The 12672-nt window shown below is 24.2% G+C and overlaps 1 protein-coding gene across 1 annotated transcript; it reads left to right on the top strand.

Moving 5' to 3' along the window:
• Window positions 1-211: 211 nt before the first annotated feature.
• On the top strand, window positions 212-3654 carry Phum_PHUM203620 (High affinity sulfate transporter, putative; the record flags this gene model as incomplete). Its single annotated transcript, XM_002425434.1, has 10 exons — window positions 212-397; window positions 495-690; window positions 1651-1871; window positions 1944-2115; window positions 2182-2346; window positions 2431-2733; window positions 2821-2966; window positions 3066-3233; window positions 3308-3455; window positions 3530-3654. 10 exons carry the CDS (start codon window positions 212-214, stop codon window positions 3652-3654), a joined length of 1830 nt encoding a protein of 609 aa, XP_002425479.1.
• Between the last annotated feature and the right edge of the window lie 9018 nt (window positions 3655-12672).

Below are 12672 nucleotides of genomic sequence, written 5' to 3' on the forward strand. Positions count from 1 at the left end.
TGAAGGGAGAGGGACGGGAGGGTACGGGAAAGGGGAAGAGGGAAAAAATTAATCCGCGTAAAAAAAGGTCATGAAATTCATAATATAACGATTAAAATTCGCGTTTAAAACAACCGTGAAATTTACATTTTTGTAATTTTGCTTTAATTTAGTTTTTTTTTTTTTTTTTTAAAAAAGGCAAAACCTTTTAGTTCGACAAAAATTTTGAAAAATGACAATAAAATGTGACAACATCAACGTTAGGAAAATTATTGAAAAAAAATTTCCGATAGTAAAATGGTTACCAAAGTATAAATTATCGGATATATTTTCCGATTTCGTTGCTGGAATAACAGTTGGTTTAACGTTAATACCTCAGGCTATAGCATATTCCGCTTTAGCCGGATTAGAACCTCAAGTAAGTTTTTGTTCGAGTCATTAATTTTAACGGCACGCCATTACAATTTTTTTCATGTTAATAAAGAATATTTTTTATTTTTTTTCCCATTCCGAAGTATGGACTCTATTCCGGATTTGCTGGAACGTTCGTTTATATTTTTTTTGGAACAGTCAAACAAGTTAATATTGGACCCACGGCTGTCGTTTCTCTTTTAACTTATTCATATACAAAAAATATGAATTCGGATTTTGCCGTACTTTTATGTTTCTTAGCCGGAGTTGTCGAATTTGTGAGTGGATTACTTCATCTAGGTAAGCAAATACCTTATAAAAAAAAAATTTATTCAGGTTTTTCAAGTCTTACAAGGTACGACTTAAAACCGTACGTAAAAAAAAAAAAAGTTTCGATGATATAAATTGAAAAAAAAAAAACTCTTAAAAATTTACTTATATGCAATTCCAAAACGCTAAACACTAAAAATAGTATAAACACTAAAATAACTAAAAAAAAAAAATTTTATTGTCGCGCAGTAAAAATTTTCACCATTTTGTTTTTTGTTTTTGTAAAAAATAATTACAAACAAACAACAAACAATCGCAGGAGAGCCAAAATCACGTCACGAATCGAAACAAACGGTGCAACAAACTATTTCACAATCTTTAATTATCACTTCCATTTAAATTTTGAGCTGCTGGCATTTTGTTTTCCCCCTTTTTTTTAAAGTTTATAAAGGTATAAACAAAAACATTAGCAAAAAAAAAAAAAAAAACGCGGCGTACGAATAACGCACGGTTTAAAACGCATAAATATAAAATTTAAATAATCATATTAATTGTTTTGCAACAAATGAGCCGAGATGAAAATCAAAAGGTTATGTTGTTATGTTATCTTTTATTATATTTCGTTTTTTTTTTTTTTTTTATTACAAAACACCTCGAAATTTTTTTTTTTTTATTATTTTATTTTAAATTTAAATAATTTATCAACTGTTTGAATCGGAAAAACTAATCGGGATTACTTAAGACACTTTTTTTTTTTGCTTTCGCGAAATAAAAGAAAATAAATAACGAAGGTGATGGTTGTAACCCCTTACACAAAAAAAAAAAAAAATTATCTATCGTAATATATATATATATATATATATATATATATATATATATATATATATATATATATATATATATATATAGAACGTTTCATTCACGTTTTACATATTGCGTAAAATTATTTTCCGCGGTAAAAGGCGTTGATTAAAATTTTTTTTTAAACAGGTTCATTGGTTGAATTTGTTTCTGTACCCGTGACCGCAGGATTTTCATCAGCTGCCGCATTAATAATTGCAAGCAGTCAAATAAAAGGTCTTTTAGGAATTTCAATCGATTCGGAAAATTTTTTTCAAACCATAACGGAAGTAGTTCACAATTTGTCAAAAACGAGACGATGGGATTTAATACTTAGCATATGCTGTTGTACTATTTTGCTACTATTGAGGGTAATTTTATGTATTTATTTATTTATTATTATTAAATTTTTAATAATAATGAAAATTTTTATTGATTTATAGAAATTAAAAGATGTAAAATTAAATTTTTCCACGAGTAAAAAATTAAAAAATTTTATCAATCGTGGATTTTGGTTATTGTCAACGTCGAGAAACGCATTAGTCGTCATTGCGTGTGCAACATCCGCTTATTTCCTATCGAAAGAATCATCAAATCCGCCATTTTTACTAACTGGTAAGTTTCTTTTTCCTCTTGTTTGAATTGAGTGAAAGAAAATAAATAAAATTTCGGATTAAATAGGTGAAATACAACCTGGTTTCCCGCAAGTTTCACTTCCGCCATTTTCGACAACCGTTCACAATCGTACTTATAACTTTATAGAAATGTGTAGTCATTTAGGAAAGGGAATAATAATAGTACCACTCGTGTCACTTTTAAACAATGTCGCCATTGCGAAAGCTTTTGGTGAGTATCCAGCTACCACCACCCGATTACCACCACATAATTCTCTTCTGCTTTTATGATAATCATTTTGAATTTGATTGAAAGCATCCGATGGTATATTCGACGGAAGTCAAGAAATGATGACGCTCGGTCTTTGCAACATCGTGGCATCTTTTTTTAAATCGATGCCCATTTCCGGTTCTTTTAGTAGATCCGCCGTAAATAACGCGAGCGGTGTACAATCTCCTCTTGGGAATTTTTTCACGGGTTCACTCGTCATATTAGCTTTAGGATTTTTGACGCCATATTTTTATTACATACCTAAAGCGACTTTATCGAGCGTCATCGTGTGCGCCGTCATATTCATGGTCGAAATACGATTAATTAAACAGATTTGGATATCGAGCAGTAAGAAATTGTTTAAAATATTTTTCTTTTTTTTTTTTTTTTATTAAAATAACTATTTCACAGACTTTTTACCATTTTTTTTTTTAGAAAAAGATTTGATTCCGGCATTTGCAACTTTTATTATTTGTCTTTGGATAGGAGTGGAAGTTGGTATATTTATCGGCGTGACATTTGACATTATTTATTTATTATATTTAAATGCGAGACCACAATGTGAAGCGAATGAAAAATTTGTTTGTATTCATTTTTATTATTATTATTATTATTATTTTCTACATATGAGATAATATATCATTGATGACCATTTTAAATTTATTTATTATTATTTTCAGGATTGTTTATCTTTTTGTCCGAAATTTTCATTTTTATATTTAAACATTGATTACATAAGGACAAAAGTTAACCATGAATTAATAAAAAAAAAAAATTCAAATTCAAATCTCATCATTATTATCATCGATTGTAGTTACGTTCAAGTCATCGATTATTCTGCCGTACAGGTATTTCTATTGATTTATTCAAATAATAATAATAATAATAAATAATAATAATAATAAATTTATTAATTAAACAGGGTTTGAAATCATTGATAAAAGATTGCAAGGAAAAAAATCATCAAATCCTTTTTTATAAAATGAATGAAAATTTAGAAAAAAAACTCGGAAAATTTATCGGCCATGATTTCGTACACGTTAAAAATAATTCCGAATCATTCGATAAAGGTAAATTCATCATCATCATCATCATCATTATCATTATCATTATTTAAAACATTTTCTTTTTTTTTTTTTTGTAGAATTTTTCGAAAATTTAAAATTACACGAATCCGAATCGAATCCGACGGAGATTGATGGAGAAAATTTAGAAAAATTTAAAATGAAAAATTTTATTATTAACGGCATTCAATCATCGAATGGATGATGGGAAAAAAAAAATTTAGAAAATTTCTAGAATTTTCCAAAAGAAAATTAAAGTTGACACGACAAAGTTGTATGTGACATTCACATCAATCGTCAAAAATTTTAATTATTTATTTATTTTTTTAATAAGTTAATAATAAAAAAAAATTACGTTTGCACGTGTATAATTCAATGCCGCCATTTTTCTTTTTTTTTCTTTTTATATCAATAATTTAATTAAAAAATAAGCGACCCTCAATTTCGATTTAATTACTCGAATGATAACAATAATAATAATAATAATAATAATAATAATAATTTAGAAAAATAAATCACCGTCCTAATTATTATTATTATTATTAATTTTTTTTGTATCATTTGATTATTGGTTGTGTATAATTAAAAATCCAGAAATTTCGAATTCTTTTTCCTTTTTTTTCCTCCCGAAATATCAGGGCCGAATTCAGGTTTTAAAAAAAATTTCTTATCACTTGAAAAAAAAATTAATGATAAAAAATAAAACGGTAATGATGATAATGATAATAACGATATAATCCCGCAATAATTTTTTTTTTTATTATTATTATTGCGATTTTTAAAAAAAAAAAAAAAAGAAGGTTAGTTGTTAAAAATTTTTTTTTGCATTATATATATATGTGTAATAACAATAATAATAATAATAATAATAATAATAATAATAATAATAAATGATATTTTTCAATCTTGATATATTAAAATGAATATAATATTAGTTGATGTAATATTAGTTGTTCGATGGTTTTTTTTCCTTTTTTTTTTCTTACCACAATTTAAAAAAAAAAACTGCCTATCATTATATATTATTATTATTATTATTATCATTATTATTATTACCCTTTGGCATAGAAACTTGATTAATCGTAATAAAAAAAAAAAATTTTTTTCTTATTCTATTGCTATTATGCATATCTATGTATATACATATAAATAAATTTTATGAAATGATAAACATAAAAAAAAAAAGGGGGGCCCTAATATTATTATTATTTATCATGATGACGTAAAAGCAACAAAAAAACGTGGAAAGGTTTATAAAAAAAAAAAAAGATTGAAAATTAAATTTTTTATCTCACGGCAGGAGCAGCAGCAGCATCCAATTAAAAAACCGAACTTAAAATTTAATATTTTTATATTATTATATATTTTATATTAATATTTTTTTTTTTAAGGCGAGAATATATGTTTTGATTAGAAAGAGAAAGAAAGAGAGAGAGAGAGAGAAGTAATAACGAGAAACTTTTTTTTTTTTTTTTTTTTTAAATTATTTAATATTTAAATTGAACCGTTAACTTTCTCTAAATTTTTTTGTAAGTGTGTGCGTGCGTGTGTGAGTGACACATTTATAAAAAAATAAACGGGGATGATGATGATGATGATGATGATACGTCAAATTCTATTTCGTAAAATAAAATAAAAATGTTTTTTTAGTTTGTTTGTTTGTTTGTTTTTTTTTTTTTTTTTTTTTGGGTGTGCGTCTTACACAAACGAACAAACGATTTGTCACTTTTACTTCTTCTTTTTTTCTTTTTTTTTTTTTTGATGTTTGAAAGGGAAAATAAAAAGTAAAAAGCAAACATTTTTTTTTTTTTCGTAAAAAATTTAAAAATAAAAAAATAAAAAATTGTAACTAAAAAAATTGTAAGGTTTTTAAATGTAAAAATCGCTACAATTAATTACAACCCGCGTGAATTTTATCGAAAATAATTAAAATTACTACAATCAATCATTACTACCTACTACCACAATCAAATTAATTATTAAAAAAAAAAAAAATTATTTATATGTATATTTATATAGATTCTTTACCGCTCGTCACATTAGAATTCAATCGAAGGAAGTCTGTCATTTTAAAACAAACGCACACGCACACGCACACCCTGAAGTAAATTTAAAAAGTTTTCTCTTCCGTCAAAACGTTTCAAATGTTTATTAAATTAATGTAAGAAAGAAAACATAACCACTTTTCCAAAGGCGTTACAAAAAATAAAAAATTGAAAATTTTTTTCTATTATCTTAGAAAAAAAAAAGAGAGAGAGAGAGAGAGATAAATAAAGAGAAGAAAGAACGAAAGAAAGAAAGAGAGAGAGAGAGAGGGCGAAAATCAATAAGTTTCTTTCTTAATAAAAAAAAAAAAAAAAGAAAAAATAATTATTTATTTAAATAATAATAATAATAACGCAACAACACGTTCATAAAACAACAACTAAAATTAATTATTATTATTATTTTTTTAATACCCATTGTTATTTAATTATTATTATTATTAATTAAAAAGAAAATTAAAAATAAAAAAAAACTCACGTTCGGACCGTAACGTAAATTTTTCAAATAAAAAAAAAAATAACATTAAGTAATTATTAAAGACACAACAATGTGGTTATGCTGCAACAAACATAACCAATAATCAACACAAACAATACATAAAATAAAATAAATAAATAAATACATAAATTTATTGTTTCCCCCCCCCTCGAATAATACATCATTGAATAAATAAAATAAATATTAAAATAAAAAAATTTCAAAATTCTTTTCTTTTTTTTTTTTTTAATTGTGTGAAATCAAATCTATAGAATTAAAAAGAATATTATTATTATTATTATTATTATTATTATTATTTCTCTTATTTAAATTCGAAATGTTTTTTTTTTTTTTGTAAATGTACAGGTACGAACAAACTCGTCAAGGTATCTCGAGAAGGTATATATAAAAAAAAAACATAAAAGATTTAATCGTTTACAAAAACAAGATATATCCAATTTCTAAAAACAAAACACGTCGTGAAAATTATTATTTTCTCATGAGTTATTTAATAAATAATTATTATTGTCATTATCATTATTATTATTATTATTATTATTATTATTATTATTATGTAAATAAAATTTTAATTAATTAATTAATCAATCGGTATAATTATTTTTTTTGTTTGACGAAAAACAAAATGGAAAAAAAATTTCAAAACTTAAGATAAAATTCAATCAATTCAAATTTTTATTTTAATGACGATAATCAACTGGAAAATTCCAGAATGGTCCTAAATTTTTTTTCTTTTCTCGCTGAGAAAATTGTTTGGGATGGAAAAAAAAACACAATGATAAGGGAGGAAACGGGAAGGGAATAGGGAGGGAAAAAGGGGCGTTAAAAAAAAATTTTTTTTTTTAATTTCGGCTTTATCATTTTTTTGTTTTCTCTCTGGAGAAAATTTTTTTTTTTTTTTTTTTTTTTTTTCAAAAACAATGCAACAACCATTTCCAGTCAAACAATAAAATAAATTTTAAAAAAAATTCATTTCGACAAACGACTCTCGCTGGAGAAAAAAAAATAAAATAAAAAAAAAAAATAAAAACTTGAAAAATTTATAACAAAAACAACTTGTACAGTTAATGATAACAAGGTTTTATCAATAAATAAAATAACTTTATCAATAAAAAAAGGGAGAGGGGGGAGGACAAATAAAAAAAAAAAAAATCCAGCAAAATTCCCAAATCGGAAAAAAAATAGTAATAATAATAATAATAATAAAAAAAATTATTATTACGTAAGTAAAAAATTGTTTTGAAATTTTTTTTCTTTCTTTTTAATACTTTTCCCTAAAAATTAACCCGTAATGTAATAATAATAATAATAATAATGGAAAAATACAAAGTTATAATTATTAATTAAGTTTTTCGAATTTTTTTTTTCATTTCTCCCCCTCCCCCTCCCCCACCACCACCACCACCAAGTCAAGTTTCACGTTGTTATTTCTTTCTCATTATAAAGTAAATGATTATGATGATATTAAAAGTGAAAATTTTTTTTCTCCATAATCATCATCATCATCGTCGTCGTTTGTTGTTCGTTCGTGTTTATTCGTAGGTTCCAGGTACGAAGAATGTAACATGTACCGTTTTTTAACTTCACCTTTAAAAATGCATTTTAATCAAAAAAAAAAAAAAAAAAAAAAGTTTCTACTTTCATTGCGGTGCTAGTATATCGGCCCAGTAGGTCGAAAATAGTCGGTCGTTATAAACATTGTTTGTCTCTCGCGTAGTCGATTGTTTGTTGGTTGTGTTTGTACATACAATAATAAAACAATTTTTTTTTTTATTTTAATATTTTTAAATAAAAAATAAAATAAATTCAACAAACGGAATATAATAATAATAATAATAATAATAGACTCAAAAAGAAGAAAAATCAAAACGATACAAAATGGTAAGTTTTTTTTTTTCATTTTTTTTTCCCCCTTTTTTTTTTTCATCTTCGCCACAAAACCAACAACAAGAACAAACAACAACAACAACAACAACAATCAAAATTTTGAAATTGAATTAAAAAACGAAAAATATCGCGATACGACATTTTTTTAAAAGACAAACGAATAAAAAGTCACTTTTCCTTTCTTTTAAATCAAAAAAAAAAAAACTCGCTTTTCACTCGGTTTTACTTTTTATTATTATTAAGGTTTGGCTTTTAAATTTTTTATTTTTTTTCCTCTCCCCTTCTTCTTCCCCTCCCCCCGCGTTTGCACATCTCTCACCTTTTCCCCGTTTTTTCTTTTACTCTAAACTTTCCCGAAGATGGTAAAAATAAATTTCCCTTTTTTTTAAAATTAACAACATATTTTTAATAAATACTCTTTTATGTAAATAACAAATAAAAAAGAAAACATTGTTTTATGCTTTATGTTGTTTATCAACATACATAATTATATTATGTTGTGTTATTTCATTAACATAACCAACGACAAACCCGATTGTGAAACAAATTTAATAAACCGCCATGTTTCTTTTTTTTTTTCCTTTACACGTATATATTTATTTATTACTTTTCACGATTTTATTTATTAATGATATTTTCAACGAGGTTAATTATTATTATTATCATTATCATTATTTTTATTTCTTAAAATCGATTTGTTAAAATAAATAAATAAATGTTAACCTAAAAAAAAAAAAAATTTAAATTAATTTACGGTTTTTTTCCCCGCTCTGATTGAACAAATTGGAAAATTTGTTTATTTTTTTTTACTGGAACTTTAAATTAATTTTATCTTATCATCATCATCATCATCATCATCATCATCATTATTATTATTATTATCATTATTTTAAATTAAAAAAGAAAACATAACTGTCGTAACATTTTCATTTTCATAACCGAACGCATAAAAAATGACGGGAAAAAATTCATTAGAAAAAGAAAATCTGATTTTGTTTTTTTCTCGATAAAAAACATGACGAATCAATCAAATTATTTATCGATCGATCGATCGATTGATCGATTGATTGATTGATCGATCTATCGATCGGTCAACCATTTCAGAATTTTAAAAAAAAATTTCAATTAAAATTTTTCTTTCCCTAATTAGTAACGGTTACAGAACCGTTCGTTTCTCAACGAAAAGAAAAAACATTATAATATTTCATTATTATTCACCATCTCTCATAATTGCATACATATACGCACTCACGCACTATTTACGCACAAAATGTGCAATTTTTAATAATAATAATAATAATAATTAACCGTTACCCTCAAGGAATTCAAAAAAAAAAAAAAAAAATTTTTTTATATATGAAATAAATTTATTATTATTTAACGGATAATTATTATTTTAAATTATTTCAAATTGCGGTTAAAAATTATTTGTTGGGGGGCGAGAGGCGAGGGGGAGAGAGGCAGAGAGGGGAGGGGGGTCAATCGTTTCTTTTTGTAAACAATGTTAAATATTATTGCGAAATATTAAAAAATTATCTCTTCGCCATATTTTTTTGTAGTTGTCGTGTGATTGTTATTGAAAAAAAAAAAAAAAAAAATTAAAAAAAAAAAAAACTTGATTTGTAATTGCCGGTGAAAACGTGGTAATTTTTTTCTTTTTTTATTCAATACCTTTTACTAATTTTCGTAATAAAAAATTCCTTTGGGCTAAATTTTTGCGGTTTTATGTATTTATATATGGATAAACGTAATCCGAAAACAAATTAAAAAACAACGTAAATTAATAATAATAATAATAATAATTTACCTTTGAAAAATTTAAAATCGAAAACGCGAGCGTAAAAGAAAAATTTTTTTTTCGTTTGAGCATGATTGATATTTTTTTTTTTAATTTATGGATAATTTTTTTTATCCTTCCTTATCATTTTCCTTATCAGTAATATTAATTAATTATTAAAAATACATTTTTTAAATTAATAGCGGAAAATTAATAAGGGAAGGAGGAAGGGGGAGGGGCGGGGAAGTGGAAGGGAAAAAATAAAAAGTTTCGTAAAGTTTTTGCTCAAAAAAAAACGACCACGACGACCTTATTATATTTGCCGTGTCAGTAGAATATTTAATTATTTAAATTTATATAAATAATACGATACGTGTAAATAGAAAAAGAGAGAGAGAGAGAGAGAGAAAAGGCGAATAACATTTTATTTTATTGGTACGAAATAATAATAATAATAATAAAAAATTTAAATAATTACGTAAAACATAGAAAAAGAAAAAAAAATTTCAAAATTTACAATGTTGAGTTTTAAATAATAATAATAATAATAATAATTTTTTTCCTCTAACAATATTATTATTATCATTATTAGTATTATTATTATTATTAATCGGGTGAAAGTTAAAAATGAAAATCTATAATTTTTTTTTTTTTTTTTTTCAATAAAAGTTCATTCATCTTTAATAATAATAATGATAATGATAATGATAATCGTTATGATTTAACTACATATTAGTATAAATAACGGTCATTCATGTTTACATGATTCATAGATAAAAATTAATTTTTTTTTTTATTTCCAATGGATTGATTTGAGAGAGAGAGAGACTAATAGAGAGAGAAAGAGAGAGAGAGAGAGAGAGAGAAACGATTAATAATTAGTCACCGTTTTGCGTATAAATTTAATGATTCAAACTTTATTAATAATTTATTATTTAAAAAAAAAAAAAAAACCATTATAAACATCAATAAAAAATTAAATATGGCCGAAATTTATTTATTTATTTATTTATTCGTCGAGTTTAAAAAAGTAAAATGATGTTAATGATAATAATAATAATTATTAACGATGACCGATTTATATAAAAAATTATTATTTATATTTATACATATATATGCTCTGATAATTTTCTAACGTAAAAAAATAAATAATTTTTTTTAATTTTTTATGATTAACGTGTCATTAGAATTTATTTCTAATAAATTCATAAATGTGAATAATATAAAATGACGTAAGATTAGATAAAAAAAAAACTCAAGAGAATTTTTAAAGATGATTCAAATAAAAAAAAAAAAATAAATAAATTTAACTTGTCTTTATTAATTAATAAAGTTTATAATAATAAAAATAATAAAAAATTTTATTTATTTATTTATTTGCGATCGGAAGTTAAAAACGCGCAACGAATCATTATTATCATTATTAATATTATTATTATTATTATTAATTATTAATTATTAATCAAATCAAAGACAATGATTAATAAATTTAAAATCTTACGTTACATAAATTAAAAGAGTTATACATTAAAAAAAGAAAAAGTTAGTTAGTTAGTTAGTTAGTTCCACGTCAAAAATTATCTAGATTGAAATAAATAAAAAAAAAAAATGTTCCCGATAATAATTATTGTCCACGCGAACGGAAAATGGAAAAAATGAAAAAAAAATCCAGTAGTTGGCCTTCCCATTAGTTATTATTATTATCATTATTATTATTATTATGGCATTACTAAGGCGGCGTTTTTTTTCCTCCCTTTTTGGTACCGCTATAAAAAAAAAAAAAAAAAAAAAAAAAAAAACTTAGTCACATTTGTAACCTTAGGCAGGTGTATAAAAATTTTGAAAAAAAAAAAAAAAAAAAAAAATTTTTTTTGGCACGTTTCGACCGTTAATTATTTCATGTTTGACTTATGAGGGATTAAAAACGCGGGAAAACACAAAGAAAAATTTTCCGGGTGTTGGCATATCACGTGTAATGATATCAATTAAACATATATATTTCCTTAATGACACGTTCGATTTTTTTTTTTAAATTTAATAAATCCTTTTTTTTTTCATTGAAATATTTTTTTCCTTTGAGAATACGAAGAGAGACAGAGGGGAGAGAGAGAGAGAGAGAGACAGAAAAATAGATAGATAGATAGATAGATAGACAGAGAGAGAGAGAGAGAGAGATAAAAAAAAAAAAATATTTTTTTATAAATAATTTTAAGTTTGACCGTCGTGTATAAAAAATCCGCCATTTTTAATTTTCTTTTTTTTTTTTAAACTCATAAATATATCAGACGTTAAAAAAAGCCACCGACACGTGATTATTATTATTATTATTTACAAATCGATTGATAATCAATCAGTCACGATTGGCAAAAAAATCACCGAGGAAAAAAAAAAAACAAAAAAAAATTAATATCGAATGACCGCCACTCCCACCCATCGCGTGCGAAATAATAATAATAATAATAATTAATGAACAGGAACAACAAAAAAGAAAATTGTTTGTCGGGGCGTCGTTCGTCTACCGCCATATTTATTTTTTGGCACAATCAAAGAAATTTCGACAAGTTTTAACTTAACTTTTCCATGGTTGTCAACATTTTTTTTTTCTTTTTGGCAACGATATCTATCGTCTTTCTTATTATTACACGTTAAAAATATTATTATTAATTTAAACCGATGTAAACGAACCGTCCGAGTTTTTATTTATTAACATATAAATAAGACCACCTTAATAATAATAATAATAATAATAATAACAATAATAATAAAATTTAAATTAAATTTTTCGTCGTAAGTGTGTTAACCAATAAATTGTGAATGTATTTGTGTTTGTGTAAAGGATTAACGATGTTAAATCCTGATAAAAATAATAAACAAACAAACAAACAAACAACCGTTTTTTTTTATGTACCTCGTTTCAAAATATATAATATATAAAAAAAAAAAAATCCAGATTAAAAAAAAAAAAACGATATCGAATGACCCCAACTTCGTAATGGGTGCGTGTGTGCGTGTGCGTGC

Source organism: Pediculus humanus, genomic scaffold (assembly GCF_000006295.1).
Source record: "Pediculus humanus corporis 1103172107554 genomic scaffold, whole genome shotgun sequence".
NCBI lineage: Eukaryota > Metazoa > Arthropoda > Insecta > Psocodea > Pediculidae > Pediculus > Pediculus humanus.